General features: G+C 40.8%; 3 protein-coding genes and 1 non-coding gene across 4 annotated transcripts in view; 1 reads left to right on the top strand and 3 right to left on the bottom strand.

Moving 5' to 3' along the window:
• Window positions 1-1,111, bottom strand: part of elf1 (E74-like ETS transcription factor 1) — a 38,691-nt gene extending 37,580 nt beyond the window's left edge. Inside the window, exon 1 of the mRNA XM_071458035.1 lies at window positions 377-1,111. The gene's annotated coding sequence lies outside the window, so the exon portion shown is untranslated. The remainder of the gene's footprint in view (window positions 1-376) is intronic.
• Window positions 1,112-1,364: 253 nt separating this feature from the next.
• Window positions 1,365-1,436, bottom strand: trnae-uuc (transfer RNA glutamic acid (anticodon UUC)). Its single transcript has one exon. It is a non-coding gene; the product is annotated as a tRNA-Glu (tRNA).
• Window positions 1,437-2,577: 1,141 nt separating this feature from the next.
• ube2a (ubiquitin-conjugating enzyme E2A (RAD6 homolog)) lies at window positions 2,578-7,746 on the top strand. The gene is made up of 6 exons (XM_071458039.1): window positions 2,578-2,774; window positions 4,401-4,481; window positions 4,696-4,721; window positions 6,173-6,262; window positions 6,401-6,489; window positions 6,699-7,746. The coding sequence occupies exons 1-6, from the start codon at window positions 2,731-2,733 to the stop codon at window positions 6,825-6,827; spliced, it is 459 nt and encodes a 152-aa protein (XP_071314140.1). The 5' UTR covers window positions 2,578-2,730; the 3' UTR covers window positions 6,828-7,746.
• A 58-nt stretch (window positions 7,747-7,804) lies between these two features.
• nkrf (NFKB repressing factor) lies at window positions 7,805-12,932 on the bottom strand. Its single transcript, XM_071458032.1, has 3 exons — window positions 12,533-12,932; window positions 12,020-12,144; window positions 7,805-10,818 (listed from the first exon to the last, which is right to left on the bottom strand). Exons 2-3 carry the CDS (start codon window positions 12,108-12,110, stop codon window positions 8,531-8,533), a joined length of 2,379 nt encoding a protein of 792 aa, XP_071314133.1. The 5' UTR covers window positions 12,111-12,144; window positions 12,533-12,932; the 3' UTR covers window positions 7,805-8,530.
• Window positions 12,933-13,858: the final 926 nt, after the last annotated feature.

Below are 13,858 nucleotides of genomic sequence, written 5' to 3'. Positions count from 1 at the left end.
TGACACAAATGGGAGTCACTATGATCTACAGTGTAGAAGGCCAAGCCTGCATGTATCCCAGCGGCTACTGCAGACATCATATGAGTTGAGTCATGCCTCTTTGTAGTAACTTAACTTTTGAGAACTGAGTGTTTCATATTGGAAAAGTGCAAGGAAAGACCTCCAGTCCACACAAGCTGATATAGTATTTCACTGTGCCAGTATCTGCTCAAAGTCGTGATTATTTCAGATGGGAAGCTACAAAAAGAAGAAAAAAATATGTTGTTTTTTTTTTACATGTAGTACATGTTAATAATGCTGACAACATATAAAGACACAAGTAACGTTATAGTTACAAGAGATTACAAGTATTAAAACGTGCTTTAGAAACACTTACCCTGTTAACTGTTGTCATCAGCAGAGCAGTATTCCCTGGGTTTAAACAGGCGGTACGTGGAGGTCCTCATGAAACACGGCGATGTTAGAAAAACATTATTATCCCCGGAGACAAAACGGTGCTATAGCCTCCTCATCATCATCATCATCATCATCATCATCATCATCGTCGCACAGCCGCCGGTCCGCTTCCCCCTCCCGCTGCTTTCTCGTGCTTCCTGACACAGGGCTGCAGTTTTCTCCGACAGGGGCTGATGCGTGGGGAATTCCTAGCAGTCACATTTTCCTGGGAAGTGATTGGCCCGGACCAAAGTTTGACTGCAGCCTGGTGGTACACAGCGAGGCCGGGGGAGTCAGGACAGGCTGCGGGGTTGAGCAACACGCACGGAGGGGCAGTGGTGAAACTAAAAGATGTTATGAAAAAAGTTGTTTAGTGTTCGCGTCATATCCCATTGCTTTTACAGAACATGCGTGGGTAGTGTGCTCCGCCACAGCTGCCGAGTGGGGTTTTTGCAGTGTAAATAAGAGTCCGGTATCTAAACGCGGTGACAGGTGTGGCTTTACCGGCAAAACAAACAGCGCAACACGGTTTAGTCCAATTAAATTAAGCTGCGGACGGAAAAAAAAAAAAAAAAAGTCCGTGCAAAGATCACGATTGAGTTTGTTTTACTTCGTTAGACTACGAGGAGCATCAGCACAGGGGGATTTGAGTGGGAATAACAATCTTACGGGAATGTCCAAGCCCTTGAGAGATGAGAGCAATTGAGGTTAACTCCTCGGAGGGCGTGGTCTGCAGTAGATTCCCTGGAAATGATGACAGCATGTTGGTGAGAGCTAGTATCAAGTAACCCGCAGCCAAAACACTTTGCATTTGTCGATAATCATGGTCTACCAGATGCGATAGCATGGTGACTAACATGGTGACTAATTGTCGGTGATAGATATATATTTATATATATATGGTTTTAGACGGGGGAAAAAAACAGTAGTTCCCATACCGGGAGTCGAACCCGGGCCGCCTGGGTGAAAACCAGGAATCCTAACCGCTAGACCATATGGGAGTGCACTTACGGCCCGAATCAAACTATTTTATACCAATCAGTCATTCAATGTGTGCAATGGCTTTATTCTGATCTACTAAACTGTAGTTACAATGTGGTGCTTCTTTTATAGATATAAATTTCCCCATTATATGAAGAAAGAATTAGGATTATTTTGAGTTAAAAAAAAAAAAAAGCACATGAATCTGGTTGGTCGCCGGCTTGATGGCCATGGTTCACTAAACTTTAAGATAAACGTAACAGTGTCTCCAAATTAACATCCCCTCTCATGTATTAATGTTTTACAGGGATGTAGAAAATGTCCAGACATGCTGCTGCTGCCAAAACGAGATTACCAACCGGCCAGTGCAGAGGCCCCAGACTTTGAGCTCCACTGATTTTAGAAATCTGATTATATCCTTAATTGTATTTTACTGTATTGGTATTAGGTACACCAAGCTATAATACAGCCCGAAACAGTACTCTAAAAACAAGAAAGTGTTACATTTATAGACTTTATTCAATATTTTTATGTATAATTCTTGTTCACTATGATACTGGCATTCTGATATTTCTGTCTCAACCCATGACTTTCTTGTTTGTCGTTGCTACTATTTATTAACTAAATTAAAATGGAAAAAAAATGCAGTTTGAAGAGACATTTAAGATGAGCATGTTACAACTGCTGTGGCGTATAATTTACAATAGGGTTCTAGGTACCATCTAGTGGTCTTTTAATGCTACTGTAAATTTGAAAACAGGATGTCAGCCATAAATACCTTGTGTTACTATCAGTCACGGGTTACACCTAAAGTAATTAATTGAAAATGGATCGGATTAATGGATATATTGGCAATAATACGTATGCACAGTAGGAAAACAGGCGGATAAAACCCTGAAAATACAAAAATATTTGTCGTGTCGTAAACATATGACGTAATTTTCGTTGGAATGGTACAAGTTCAGAGACAGGGTCCTGCAAACTATATAAAAATATTTTAGCTTTGTTTAGAGCAAACTAAAAGTGGTTTACTAGAGTAAACAGGTATACTTGAAAAAGCCATGCTCAGTGATACTGCTAGTTCGTGTTTATCTGGCCATACAGCTCACAGATTTAGAGTTACCTGACGTTTATTTCCTCTTTCTATTGTGAGTGGTAGCACCCGTGGACTAGCAAAGGCAGCCAAATATTTGACAAACTAGCAATCGTCAGCTAGCCAGCTAGGAGTTGAAATAATACACCGTTAAAAACAGATTTACTTACATTTGAGGCGCTTACGTTTATGCCAAGGATTTAGGTTTGCGTGTTAACAGGATGTCAACTCCAGCAAGACGACGTTTAATGAGAGATTTTAAACGGTAAGCGAAAAGAAAACAACAGAGAAGTGGCTAGGGCCAACGTTAGCAACCTAAGGCTAGCTTGTTGGCGTTAGCCTAAACGGCAGTAAAAACTACAGCAGCATCAAATTCACACAGATATGTAAACACGACTGGGTTATAATCGTGATTTTATCTTCGCTGAAGGTACCGTCTTCTAATTTTGGGTAGTATTTATTAGATAATGACGGCTAAGCTGTTGACAGGTATCGATAATTGTTCACTGTACTGATAGGGCGCTGACACCAGCGTTAGCTAGGCAGCCAGGAGTATTAACGATAATGTGTAATTTACGCTCGCTGTTGGCTTTTGTAGGTTTATAATTATTCATTATTGTATTCAACATAATGGCTTTGGTAATATATGATTTCTGTGGGTTGTGTGTGTAAGTGGCAATTGAGGATGCAGCTCAAGTCATTGGCCAGATGGCCTTTCACAGCCAGATGAAACGTTGGGGTAGATGTTCGCTTTCCAAATACACACTGATCCAGTGAGCTGCTATCCCCGGACCTTGATAGAGCACCGTCTAAGCCTGAGGATAAGCAACCATCTGCCATGCAGTCACTCAAAACTTGCAGTCATCCAGCACAGTCAACGGTGGCACATGGTTTCTTATCCCTGATCCACAGTATGTTCAACTCAACTGCACTGATGGTCCAAGACCTAATCCTGGTTGGCCCACTGTCAAACTCATTATTAAAATGATACTCGTACTCATTATTATTCGTCAATGTGATCAACCTTTAGTAAACATTAATTGGGAATGTGGTTCTTGTGTTCAATCAGATAAAGGCAGTTCATTTTTACTAAATAAGACAATGCTAATTTTTTTTTTTTTTTTTTTTTTTACCACTTAACGGTATTGCTTCAGTGTGATTGATCTATGATTACAAAACCAAATAGCCCAGATGGATATCTAGTCTCATATAATGACAGTTGTACAGGATATCTGTATTTCATGAAAAGTCCTTAAGTTTATTCAAAAAGGCCTCATAAGATATACAAGGTTTTCGTCTGTGATTTCAGAAAAAAAACTTAATTGTTTTATGAATTGCTAATTACTTTTTAATTTTTGGCTGCTAATTGAGATTGTGTTTAATAATTAAATAAAATGAATTATTATGAGTTAATGGTATACACAGCTGGGAAGTACTGACAATTATAGGCCTTATCATCTCTGCTGGTTTTTAGTTACATCTTTCATACTTTCACATGATCACAAAACAGGTATTAAATTACATTCTGTATGGTATTAAAAGGTCTTATGAAGTGTTTAAGGCTACCTGTTGAATACATTAGAAACCTTGGGGGGTATGTTGACGTACCCCCCCCCCCCCCCAGCTGTAAATCCTGACTGAGTATTTGTCATTGAAACATATTAAATATGCACTATGTCAAGAAATACAGCTTAGGGTTTGCATTCTTGTTTAATATTCAACAGGCTGATTAGTACATTAGAAGCTTTACTCCCACTTTTTATTATTATTAATTACCTGCTCTGTTGACCACATAACGGGGATATAATACAGTATGCCTAGTAATGGGTTTGATTTCTATAGTTGGTGCTCTGCATTTATGATACCACTGTGCTTTTACCGGGTCTGTTAGACTGCAAGAGGATCCTCCAGCTGGAGTTAGTGGGGCCCCATCAGAAAACAATATCATGGTATGGAACGCTGTCATTTTTGGGTAAGTTCAGTTGATTTGTTAAACACTATAACAGAGACATCTTAAGAAAAAATTGTATTTACAATATGTAATTTGCAAAAGTATTTACTGCCTGTTTTTGGACATAAAATACGTGATTAAGTCAACGGGTTCTGAGAGTACCGTATTTAAAAGGATATGAAAAGTTCATAGTAGCTTATTGCAAGTTGATTGTTGTCTGTTTCCTGTCTTTTAGACCTGAGGGAACACCTTTTGAAGATGGTAAGTCCTCTCTGAAGCTCTTTACATCCAAGTATGCATCCTCCAGTGATTTGTATCTTTCCAACCCTGCTTTGAAATAAATCCATCAATTATTCATGGTGATTCCTAGCATTGGGTTTTAGAAGTTACATTATATAGACTGATGTGGTTATGAGTACTTTGAAAATATATCAAGTGAGAGTTTGTTTTGCCAGGAAACTACAACTACTGATCGGGTCTCCCACATGGATCAGATGGAGCCTGTGTTTTTGAATAAGTTAACAGTCTTTTTTAAACCAGTAACTTACTACACTTGACTTTATCAAATCAAGACAAACCTTTGATCTGGCACTCACACCCTCACTATCTTCTTCAGCAGCTGTGGACTACGAAAAGCTTTTGCTGACCTTTTTCTTTTACAAGCACTTTATTTCTCTAAGAGTCAGATTTATTAAGTTGGCAGCTGAGTTACAAAGTGATTTAGTCTTGCTTGTGAGTGTCATATAGAGTGGTAAGAAAAAGTACTTTATCTAAGTTACAATAATGAACAACACAATCTATTTTAACTAATAATACATAAATCATTCTATTGTTCTTGTCCATACTGAATACATCATTAAAATATTCAGTGTGAACCCCTATCCAAATGACATGAACAAAAGATAACTGGAGTCAAGAGTTAGTAAACCTGGAGTCCTGTCAGTGAAACAAGATTGGAGGTGTAGGTTAGAGCAACTTCACTCATAAAAAAACCAAACATTTTGAGTTTGTGATTCACAAGAAGCATCTGCTGATGTTGAGATCTCAAGACTTTGGATCAAGAATTGTTTTCGATCCTTTGTGTAAAGCAGGAAGGGGTTACAAAGTCATCTCAAATAGTTTAGATATTTATCAGTCCTCAGTTTAAGAAAATGACTCTAAATGGAGATGATTTAGTTGTGTGTCTGCTCTCCCTAGAAATGGGCGCCCAGCCCACTTCTAGTTCACATGAGGCATCAGACATATGTCTGAGCTGAAGCAGTTCTGTTGGAAAAATGGTCCAAAACTCTTCCTGGACAATTTGCAGATCTGATCAGCAGCTGCTGGAAGAGCTTGTTTCAGGTTATTGGTGCCAAATGAGGTTCAACCAACCCAAAGGTTCACTTTCTTTTTACACCAGCATGGTGAATGTTTAATGGGTGTGTTCAATAAAGCCACATAAAATTATAAATGTTCATGGGTTGTTAGCTTGAGTACCTTGTGTTAGTCTGCAGTTATGACTTACATGACGATCAGTTCACATTTTATGACCAAGCAGTGCAGAACACCAGGTCATTCCAAAGGGTTTTTCTTGCCACTAGAAACATCACCAAAACAACCAGCCAGACTATGACAAATTGAAATAAGCATTTTCTATCTGGCTTTATCCCTGTAGTCCAGTGTAATATGTAATGTATTTCAATTCATACAATGTCATTGCTTCTCCCTTTCAGGAACCTTCAAACTTACCATTGAATTCACAGAGGAATATCCAAATAAACCTCCAACAGTGCGATTTGTGTCCAAAATGTTTCATCCAAATGGTATGTACTTCGCTGCCTGGGGTGGATAATTGCTCTTACAACATTAATTACAGAAATTAAGTTATTTGTCCCATGAAATCTGACTTGCTGTCTGTCATCTGTCTAAAAAAATGCTTTATTTTGTACACTCTTTCACAGTGTATGCAGATGGCAGCATATGCTTAGATATACTTCAGAATCGTTGGAGTCCAACCTATGATGTGTCTTCAATCTTAACTTCAATACAGGTAATTTAACACTCCTTTATGCGCATAAGAACATAATGCACAAATGCAAATTAAGGAAAATTAAGAAGAGTCCGATTTGTAGTGACAAAGAAAAATGAACACAACCAAGAAAATTTTACATGTGATGACTGTTCAGTTCTGAAATGACTGTATTATGTAATAAAACAATTAAAAACTGACCCCACTGACACTCTGTTGTATATTTAAAGTCTTTACTGGATGAGCCAAACCCAAACAGTCCAGCCAATAGCCAAGCAGCCCAGCTGTACCAGGAAAACAAGCGGGAATACGAGAAGAGGGTTTCTGCTATTGTTGAACAGAGTTGGCGTGACTGTTGACCCCTGTTAATGTTCGAGTATGAACAGTGTCCAGCCCAGAATCAAGAAAACACCGATCAAGAAAACAACTGATCTCACAGAAATAAAGTTACACATCTTAAAATCCTTCTCAGTATATTTGTCCCATAACTGTTGCTAAGTTTGTATGCTGTTGTGTTGTGGCATTCACTCCTGCCGAATGCTATTGTTGGGCAATAGCGTGTGTTTGTTAAAAGTTAATGTACCTTGTTATATCTGGGTTACTTGCTACATGCCCCAAGTCTTTTCATTAAAAAAAAAAAAAAGCAATGGCCGGTCTCTCAGTTGCCACTTTTCTATTTTTTTTTTTTTTTTTTTATTAACTGGCTGGATGATTCGGTGACAGTAAATTAGATGTGCTTGCTGCGTGGTTTGCTGTGTAGATACAACAGTTAATATTTACAAAAAAGCAAAGCTGTTCATGGGTGTTTCTCCCTCTCTTCTCAGTGGGCTCACACCTTTTGGTTTTATTTCTTTCTGCCTTTTGAAAGCGTTTCAGTGGGATAGAACATAAACCTGGCATGGACCTCCATCCCTCTAACAAGTTGTCAACTCAACAGATGCCTTTCTCTCAACTGTACTTGTAAAGCCATGCCTTGTATTTCAAAAATGTTCAAAGTATTGGTGAACACGTACGTCCCTCTTCAACACTGAAACAACACACTGAGTACCCTCTCTGGGCACTTAACTTTGTTTCATGCACAGAGTTTCGTAATGCTGACATTTAAAGGCTGTGTGAGAACATTTTTATGCTATTTTACAATCTTACAAATCAGCTGTCATAATGAGCTGATGATACCGTTTAAACAGGATGGTGTCTCTTTTCAGATTATAAAACTTTGCACTGGTAACCCATGTAACAAACTGTACATTTTCTTGTAAATAAAATAAATATACATCAGTTGTCTTTGTTTCTTTTTAAACTTGCAGTGTAAAAATATCCATCTGAACCAAGTTCAGCCTGTTGGTCAGTTTTAATTTATTCAGGTTTTACAGCTGTGAAAACAAGCAGACAAGTTAACTGTACTCACACAAACCAACACATCTGACATTTAACAAAGATCACAGCTTACAGTTCCCATGTGACGGTTTTCACATCATGGATGCAGCTTGTATTTGTAGAATGATCTCAGGTGTTGAAAGAGCAAACGACATTGCAGGTATTTTATGAATAGAGATGTGTCACTACAGTGGGACTGGTATGAGCACCTAGCTACAGTTTGATGATAATGCCTCTCTAATCCTTGTCTTTCATGAGTCAACTGTCTACAGTGTTCACAAATAAGCAGTGAAAAGCTGCATTTTCTGCCAGGTTCCTTAAATAGCCACAAAAAAAAAATTTTGGTGATATAAGTCATTTTTTTAAATCTATGAAATAAATGGAGCATCATCAGGACATGATACCACAAAGCACTGAACACAAGCTTGTGCAAATGTGAAACAGATAGGACGTGGAATGGCAGGAGACAAAAAAAAAAAAAAAAAAGACATTAAATTATTTTATCCTACAGCTCCTGCTAAAGCTAAAGTACATTTCATGGCAAAGGAATGCAGAAACCACAGGTGATACCTGAAAGATTCATTTGTTAATGTGTGTTGTGAATGTGTCACACACAAGTATAAACACAGCAGTTACACTTGAATGTGATTTGCTCCTTTTTGTCCCATTTTGCTTTGCATGCAAATTAGTGAGAAGCCTGAGGTTTCACAAGCTCGTATCGTCCCACCTGTCCCTCCTGTAAAAGCTGACCGATGAGCTGGTCTTTGTGTACTTTGCGACTGACAACAAGGAACCGTTGCCGCCCCTGTCCGTATGACTTGCTCCGTAGACCGTATTTCTGAGATATCTGATGGATCTGTTTGCGTTCATCGTTGGTGAGGTCGGTGGAGAAGCGAAGATCATCCTGACGGTCTGAACTGGCGTAGTTGCGAATGATGTCCTCAATATCACGTTTGCTGAGCTGATTTCCAGTTTTGTCTGTGTCCATACCCAACCCTTCTCTAGAAAACTGCTCCTTCACTCTGATTGGTTCTGCGATGCCTTCACCATCTCTGCCCAGACCACCCCCCTTCCAGCCCATCTTGCGGAGCAGCTGGTTTCCGATGTTGTCCTCCTTTATCTCCTGTCTCGTGGCCTCCTCACCAGAGCGAGCCAGGATCTGGGATCGGGATATGGCGTCGTTGTGACCCTCCTTTCTTAGGTTGGATTTGACCACAGCCTGCGTCTGTCTCAAGGTGGCCAGAGCCTCCATTGCTGCAATGTGCTTCACTGTTTTCTTGGGCCCAATTCCTGCTGCCACATACTGTCCTTCCAAGTAAACTTCACACCTCCAGCGATGATCAGGCAGAACGGTGAACTTGTAATCAGCAGTCACTTTATTAAATTGTGCTGTGTCGTTAATGATACAGATAGCATTGTCAGAGTTTTCCAAGATAACCAACTCGCTGAGGTGCTTCTTTTTGCCACTCTGTTGCCCAAAGCGTCCTCCACAATCTGACTGATTATTTCCCCTGGAGTACTGTGATTGTTGATATTGCTGTTGCTGCTGCTGCTGCTGCTGCTGCTGTTGCTGCTGCTGCTGTTGTCGTTGTGCCTGGTTCATGCGAAGTTTCCTCACTGCCTCTTCAGCAGCTGCATGCTTTGAGCTCTTTTTGGTGCCTGTTGCCTGTGCCACCAGCTCATCCTGCAGGAAGACGCTGCACAGCCAACTGTTATTTGGAAGAAGGTCAAACTTATAGTCTATCTTCATGCGATTAAAAGCCGCAGAGTTGTTGAGTATGCAGATGGCGTCATGAGCATTGTCCATAACCACAAACTCTGTCCAGTGCTTCCGTTTGTCAGGCTCGTACTGGCCCTTGGAGCTGGGCGTCGGTTTATCCTCTGGGTTGCGGAGTGCAGGTAAAAAAGCCGGGGTTGGGCTGTGCATCTGGCACACAACCATGTCATTGACTATTGAGTGTCTGTACTTGCGCTGCACAACACGGACTTCAACTGGTTTCAGGAAGAGTTTTACAGCCTGCTCAGAGGCTCTGTCCCTCGCTCCATTTTTACTGCCAGAGTATCCAGTAGCAAGATACACACCCTGACATCTCAGTTCACAGGCATAACCGTCCGTCGGTACTTTCCTGTTCTTCGGTAGGTCAGCCTGAGGAATGTCCTTCAAGTTGACATAAATATACTCAGGGTTGGTCTTGCAGGCCTGAATGCTTCGGCTCAACATGAAATTATAGTTTGGCGAGTCACTCCCAGTCATAAACATAGGGTCCCTAAAAGCAACAGCCAATGCAGATGCTACGTTGGCAATCAGCCTTTGCTTATCATCTAAAGTAGACTGAGATATCGGAAGAGGCTGTGATGTAGAGCTGGACTGAGATGTGGTAGGACTGCTCCTGCCCGGGCTGTTGTAGACTCTGCTGAAAGGCCTGCTTGATGATGGCCGGTCCTGATAACTGTACCCCAAACCCTGACGTCCTGAATCCCAGGCCCCTGATCTGCTCGCTCCCCCATATCCATTGTACCTGTGGGGCTGAGAAAAGGAGTCTGAATTTCGAAAGCCGTGGGATTCGTACTTTGCTGTGTAGTCCTGCTGCGTTTTTGCCATGAAGTTTGAAGTGGACCCCCGTCCTCCATAACCTAAACCACTCGTACTACCGGAAGACAGCTCTCTTTCTCTGTCTCTGTCCCGGTCTCTATCTCTGTGGGAACCCCACGAGTCAGAACTGTATGAGGGCACCCTGTCAAAAGCAGGCCTCAGGGAGGAGGAGCCCTGCGCTCTGCTGGTGCTGCTGTAGGAAGAGTGTTCAGAGTCCCACTGCCTCACACCATACGACTCACTCCTCCTGCGCTCCTTATCGTTCTCCTTCTCGTCAGTGCCAGTCCCTCCGCTGCTTCCACCACTGACAAAGTGAACAGGCTCAAATCGAGGTCTGGAACCAAATTTTGACACAGGCATTTTCCTCATGGGCTCGTCTTCTACAACAAAATGATAAAAGGTAAACAGTTAGGAAAAGGATGTTTGATTCGACTTATGGCACTTAAAGATGAATCACTTACTATCTCAGACGGGCACAAAAGAGTCAACATGATAGAAGTCTCATGAAACTGGTTTGAGAGTGGGATTTCAGTCATTTCTAACAGGATGCTGTGGCAGAACTTAATGGGCAAGTTTCTGAAGTAGGCAGGCAGGTCACAGACTGTAAAGTCAGCACTGACAGTAATGACTAACAAACACTTGCCTCATCAGTCACCCCCACTTACAGAGGAAGTGGAGGTATATCTTATATCACATCCTGTCAGGTGATACATATCTGAGCCTATAAAGGATAAGATAAAAACTCCTGCTGCTGTAAATACTCAGTAGAGCACCAAATCTGCAGCTGAAAACACAACAAATTTGTTGTTTACTCCAGTTTGAGTAATGTTTAGTAAAAACGCAGCGCCCAACTAATCAAGGAAATAACTTTGCCTGTTTAAAAAAACCTAAGTTTGTTATTGTGGCCCCCATTTTTAGAGATTTACAGTAGGAATGAGAGTCACAGATGGGACGAATGAAACGGGAGGTATGAAGGGACAGACACGAGTGATTTGGGTTTATATGTGTTTTTTGTTGAGAATAACAACAATAGATTTAACATTGACTTAACGTTGTTGATAGACATTGTTTTATTTAATCATTTATTTTATTGTATTCATATTTTAAAATGTTGTATTCCCCCTCCCCATATCTTTATTTTTAAATTATAATCAATATATTTTCTTACATCTTCTAATTGGTTGAATTGTCACTTTTCATCATTTTCATTTCACATGTGCATTAGTCTCAAACTGACTCACTATTTACATTTATGTGGGAATGTTTCTGTCTTTTCTGTTGTAAGAGCAGCACTGAGGAAAAGTCCAATCAACTGGGTTGACATGGCAGTAAAGTCATTTGAATTTGAACTGTCTTAACCTGAACAAAAGGTGCTACACACATTATACTGGAGAAACCACTGACTCCACCTCTGGACTCAAGTTACTGCTGCTGGTGCTGCCAACTTTTTGCTCAGTTACTGACCTTTGCATACGTCTTAAGACTACTCATAGAACTGTGGTATAAAATATTTCTGGGCACACGTGGATGTGAAGACGTACAGGTGAAGCAGCAGATAAGAGAGATCGGATCAACACTCACTGCCATCAGAAGAAGTAGGTCTCTTTTTTGCTTCAGAACTAGGACTTGGGTCAAAGGAGGGCATTTCGACAGTGTCAGTCCCTTCTGCCATCACCAGCACCGTCCAAATCACATCCAGGCCATACCTGTTATTGAAGCCAAAAGATATGAGTCAGATATTAAGTGAAAGGATGAAACATACAAGCAGAAACATCCTTAGCTAATACTTTAGTTAATACTCCTCCCTGCCTATAGAGGCTAAACCACTCCATAGAAAGCAAACACCACCTGGCAGCAGCTTGATGTGACTGAAATACAAACATGAGCCTGGACTCTGTGCATTACACCAACACACATTTACTGGATATGATGTTAAAAGCTGGAGAAACAGCCGGATTTCTTGACAACACGAAGCCTGGGCAGAGTGACGCAGTAGGCCGACAGGGTCCATCTCCCACAGGCTAACACGTTTATCATGATAAACATCACAGCTGCCAGCACACAAAGCCCCACTTTACTGTGCCCTGCTCTTACCTTAAGGTGTAGCCTCTGGTCCGACTTATACCGCTGTCCTGTAGCTGAGCAAGAGACGGTGCATTTATTTTATATGATTATTATTATCGAGCTAGCCTAGCCCGGTGGCTGCTAGCATTAGCCAGCTAGCCTGTAGCTAACTTCAGCAGCGCCAGCCGCTCGCAGTTTTCTACCAGACTCAGCTCCTCACAGCAAAATTAACATCCAGATTCGCGTCTCTTAAAAAAGACTTCCCAAAGGCCGCTGGTGGAAATCTCCTGAGACGCAGACAGAGATAAGCTGCTCATTCAGTTACAGCAGGAAGCATCCATTTTCTGGTCTAGCTACAGTAAAGTCATGGCGGCCGCCACCGCACTGACCCAGAATGCTTTGCGGCCGGACGGCTCCGGCGGAGCGGGCTGCTGTCAGCGCACATGTGGTCTGCACAGCGCACGTCCTGCTGCAGCAAGGCGACAAACAACAGGCAAACATCATCCAGAGCTGCAGCATTCAACCCCACAGTCACTAAACCTGAAAGCAACCCTGACAAAACCTGCTCACTGATGTATCTTCAGTCTTGCACACCTGCTTATAGTGGTTCTGCATAAATTATTATTATTTTGCTCCATTTACAAAAAGTTTTCAGATGCTTTACTTATATACAGTGTAAAAATAGTTAGCACAGTGAGGATGCAATCAATCCACTTCACACAAAGGGCAGTAAACAGATTTTTAAAGTACATTTGCAGTTTTATAAGGTACTTGGCAGGTAGGTTGTTCAAGTGTCTTGGAGAATTTGCCACTGTTCTTGTCTCATCATTTGATCCCAGACTGACTCTATGATGTTGAGATCAGATCTTTGTAGGGGGGGGGGAGACCATCTGTTGCAGGACTGTTGTTTTTTCTTTTTAATTATATGGGGTCTCATACTGTTTGGTAGTTTAATCAATAATAATTCATTGTATTTTATGAAGTGATAATTTATGTTATATGTAAGCTCTTAAAGAGAAACTTAGCACCCCCTAAAATGTCTTAAAACCATGTTATAATTCTTTATTGTGACATTATAATATTCTGTCCTGTTATGTCCCCATTTTGTAAAGCCTTATAATAAGCGTAGGAACAGTATATTAAATATTTTGTTTATTTGGCAAAACTGCATTTTTTTTATCTGCAGCTACACCTTACAGTAATTTACCAGATAAACTTATAATGGAAATGCTCACTAATATCAGGCATCCAAACACCACATTCAAAAATGTTTCTTCAGGAATGTTAACAGTTAAATATCATCAGGCTTCTTTCTTATAGCTTCTTATTTATTGTGTTATATGTGAATGCTGTAAA

This window comes from Trachinotus anak, unplaced genomic scaffold (assembly GCF_046630095.1).
Source record: "Trachinotus anak isolate AG129_WGS33_773 ecotype Australia unplaced genomic scaffold, CSIRO_AGI_Tana_v1 ptg000021l, whole genome shotgun sequence".
Classification (NCBI taxonomy): domain Eukaryota; kingdom Metazoa; phylum Chordata; class Actinopteri; order Carangiformes; family Carangidae; genus Trachinotus; species Trachinotus anak.
The sequence above is the reverse complement of the archived record's forward strand: the minus strand, read 5'-3'. Positions and strand labels throughout refer to the sequence as shown.

Coding starts and splice junctions, on each gene's coding strand:
- nkrf (XM_071458032.1), bottom strand. CDS start 12,110: ATGGCAGAAGGGACTGACACTGTCGAAATGCCCTCCTTTGACCCAAGT. Junction 10,819..12,019: donor ACCTACTTCTTCTGATGGCA/GTGAGTGTTGAT, acceptor ATTTTGTTGTAG/AAGACGAGCCCATGAGGAAA.
- ube2a (XM_071458039.1), top strand. CDS start 2,731: ATGTCAACTCCAGCAAGACGACGTTTAATGAGAGATTTTAAACG. Junction 2,775..4,400: donor TTAATGAGAGATTTTAAACG/GTAAGCGAAAAG, acceptor CGGGTCTGTTAG/ACTGCAAGAGGATCCTCCAG. Junction 6,263..6,400: donor CAAAATGTTTCATCCAAATG/GTATGTACTTCG, acceptor ACTCTTTCACAG/TGTATGCAGATGGCAGCATA.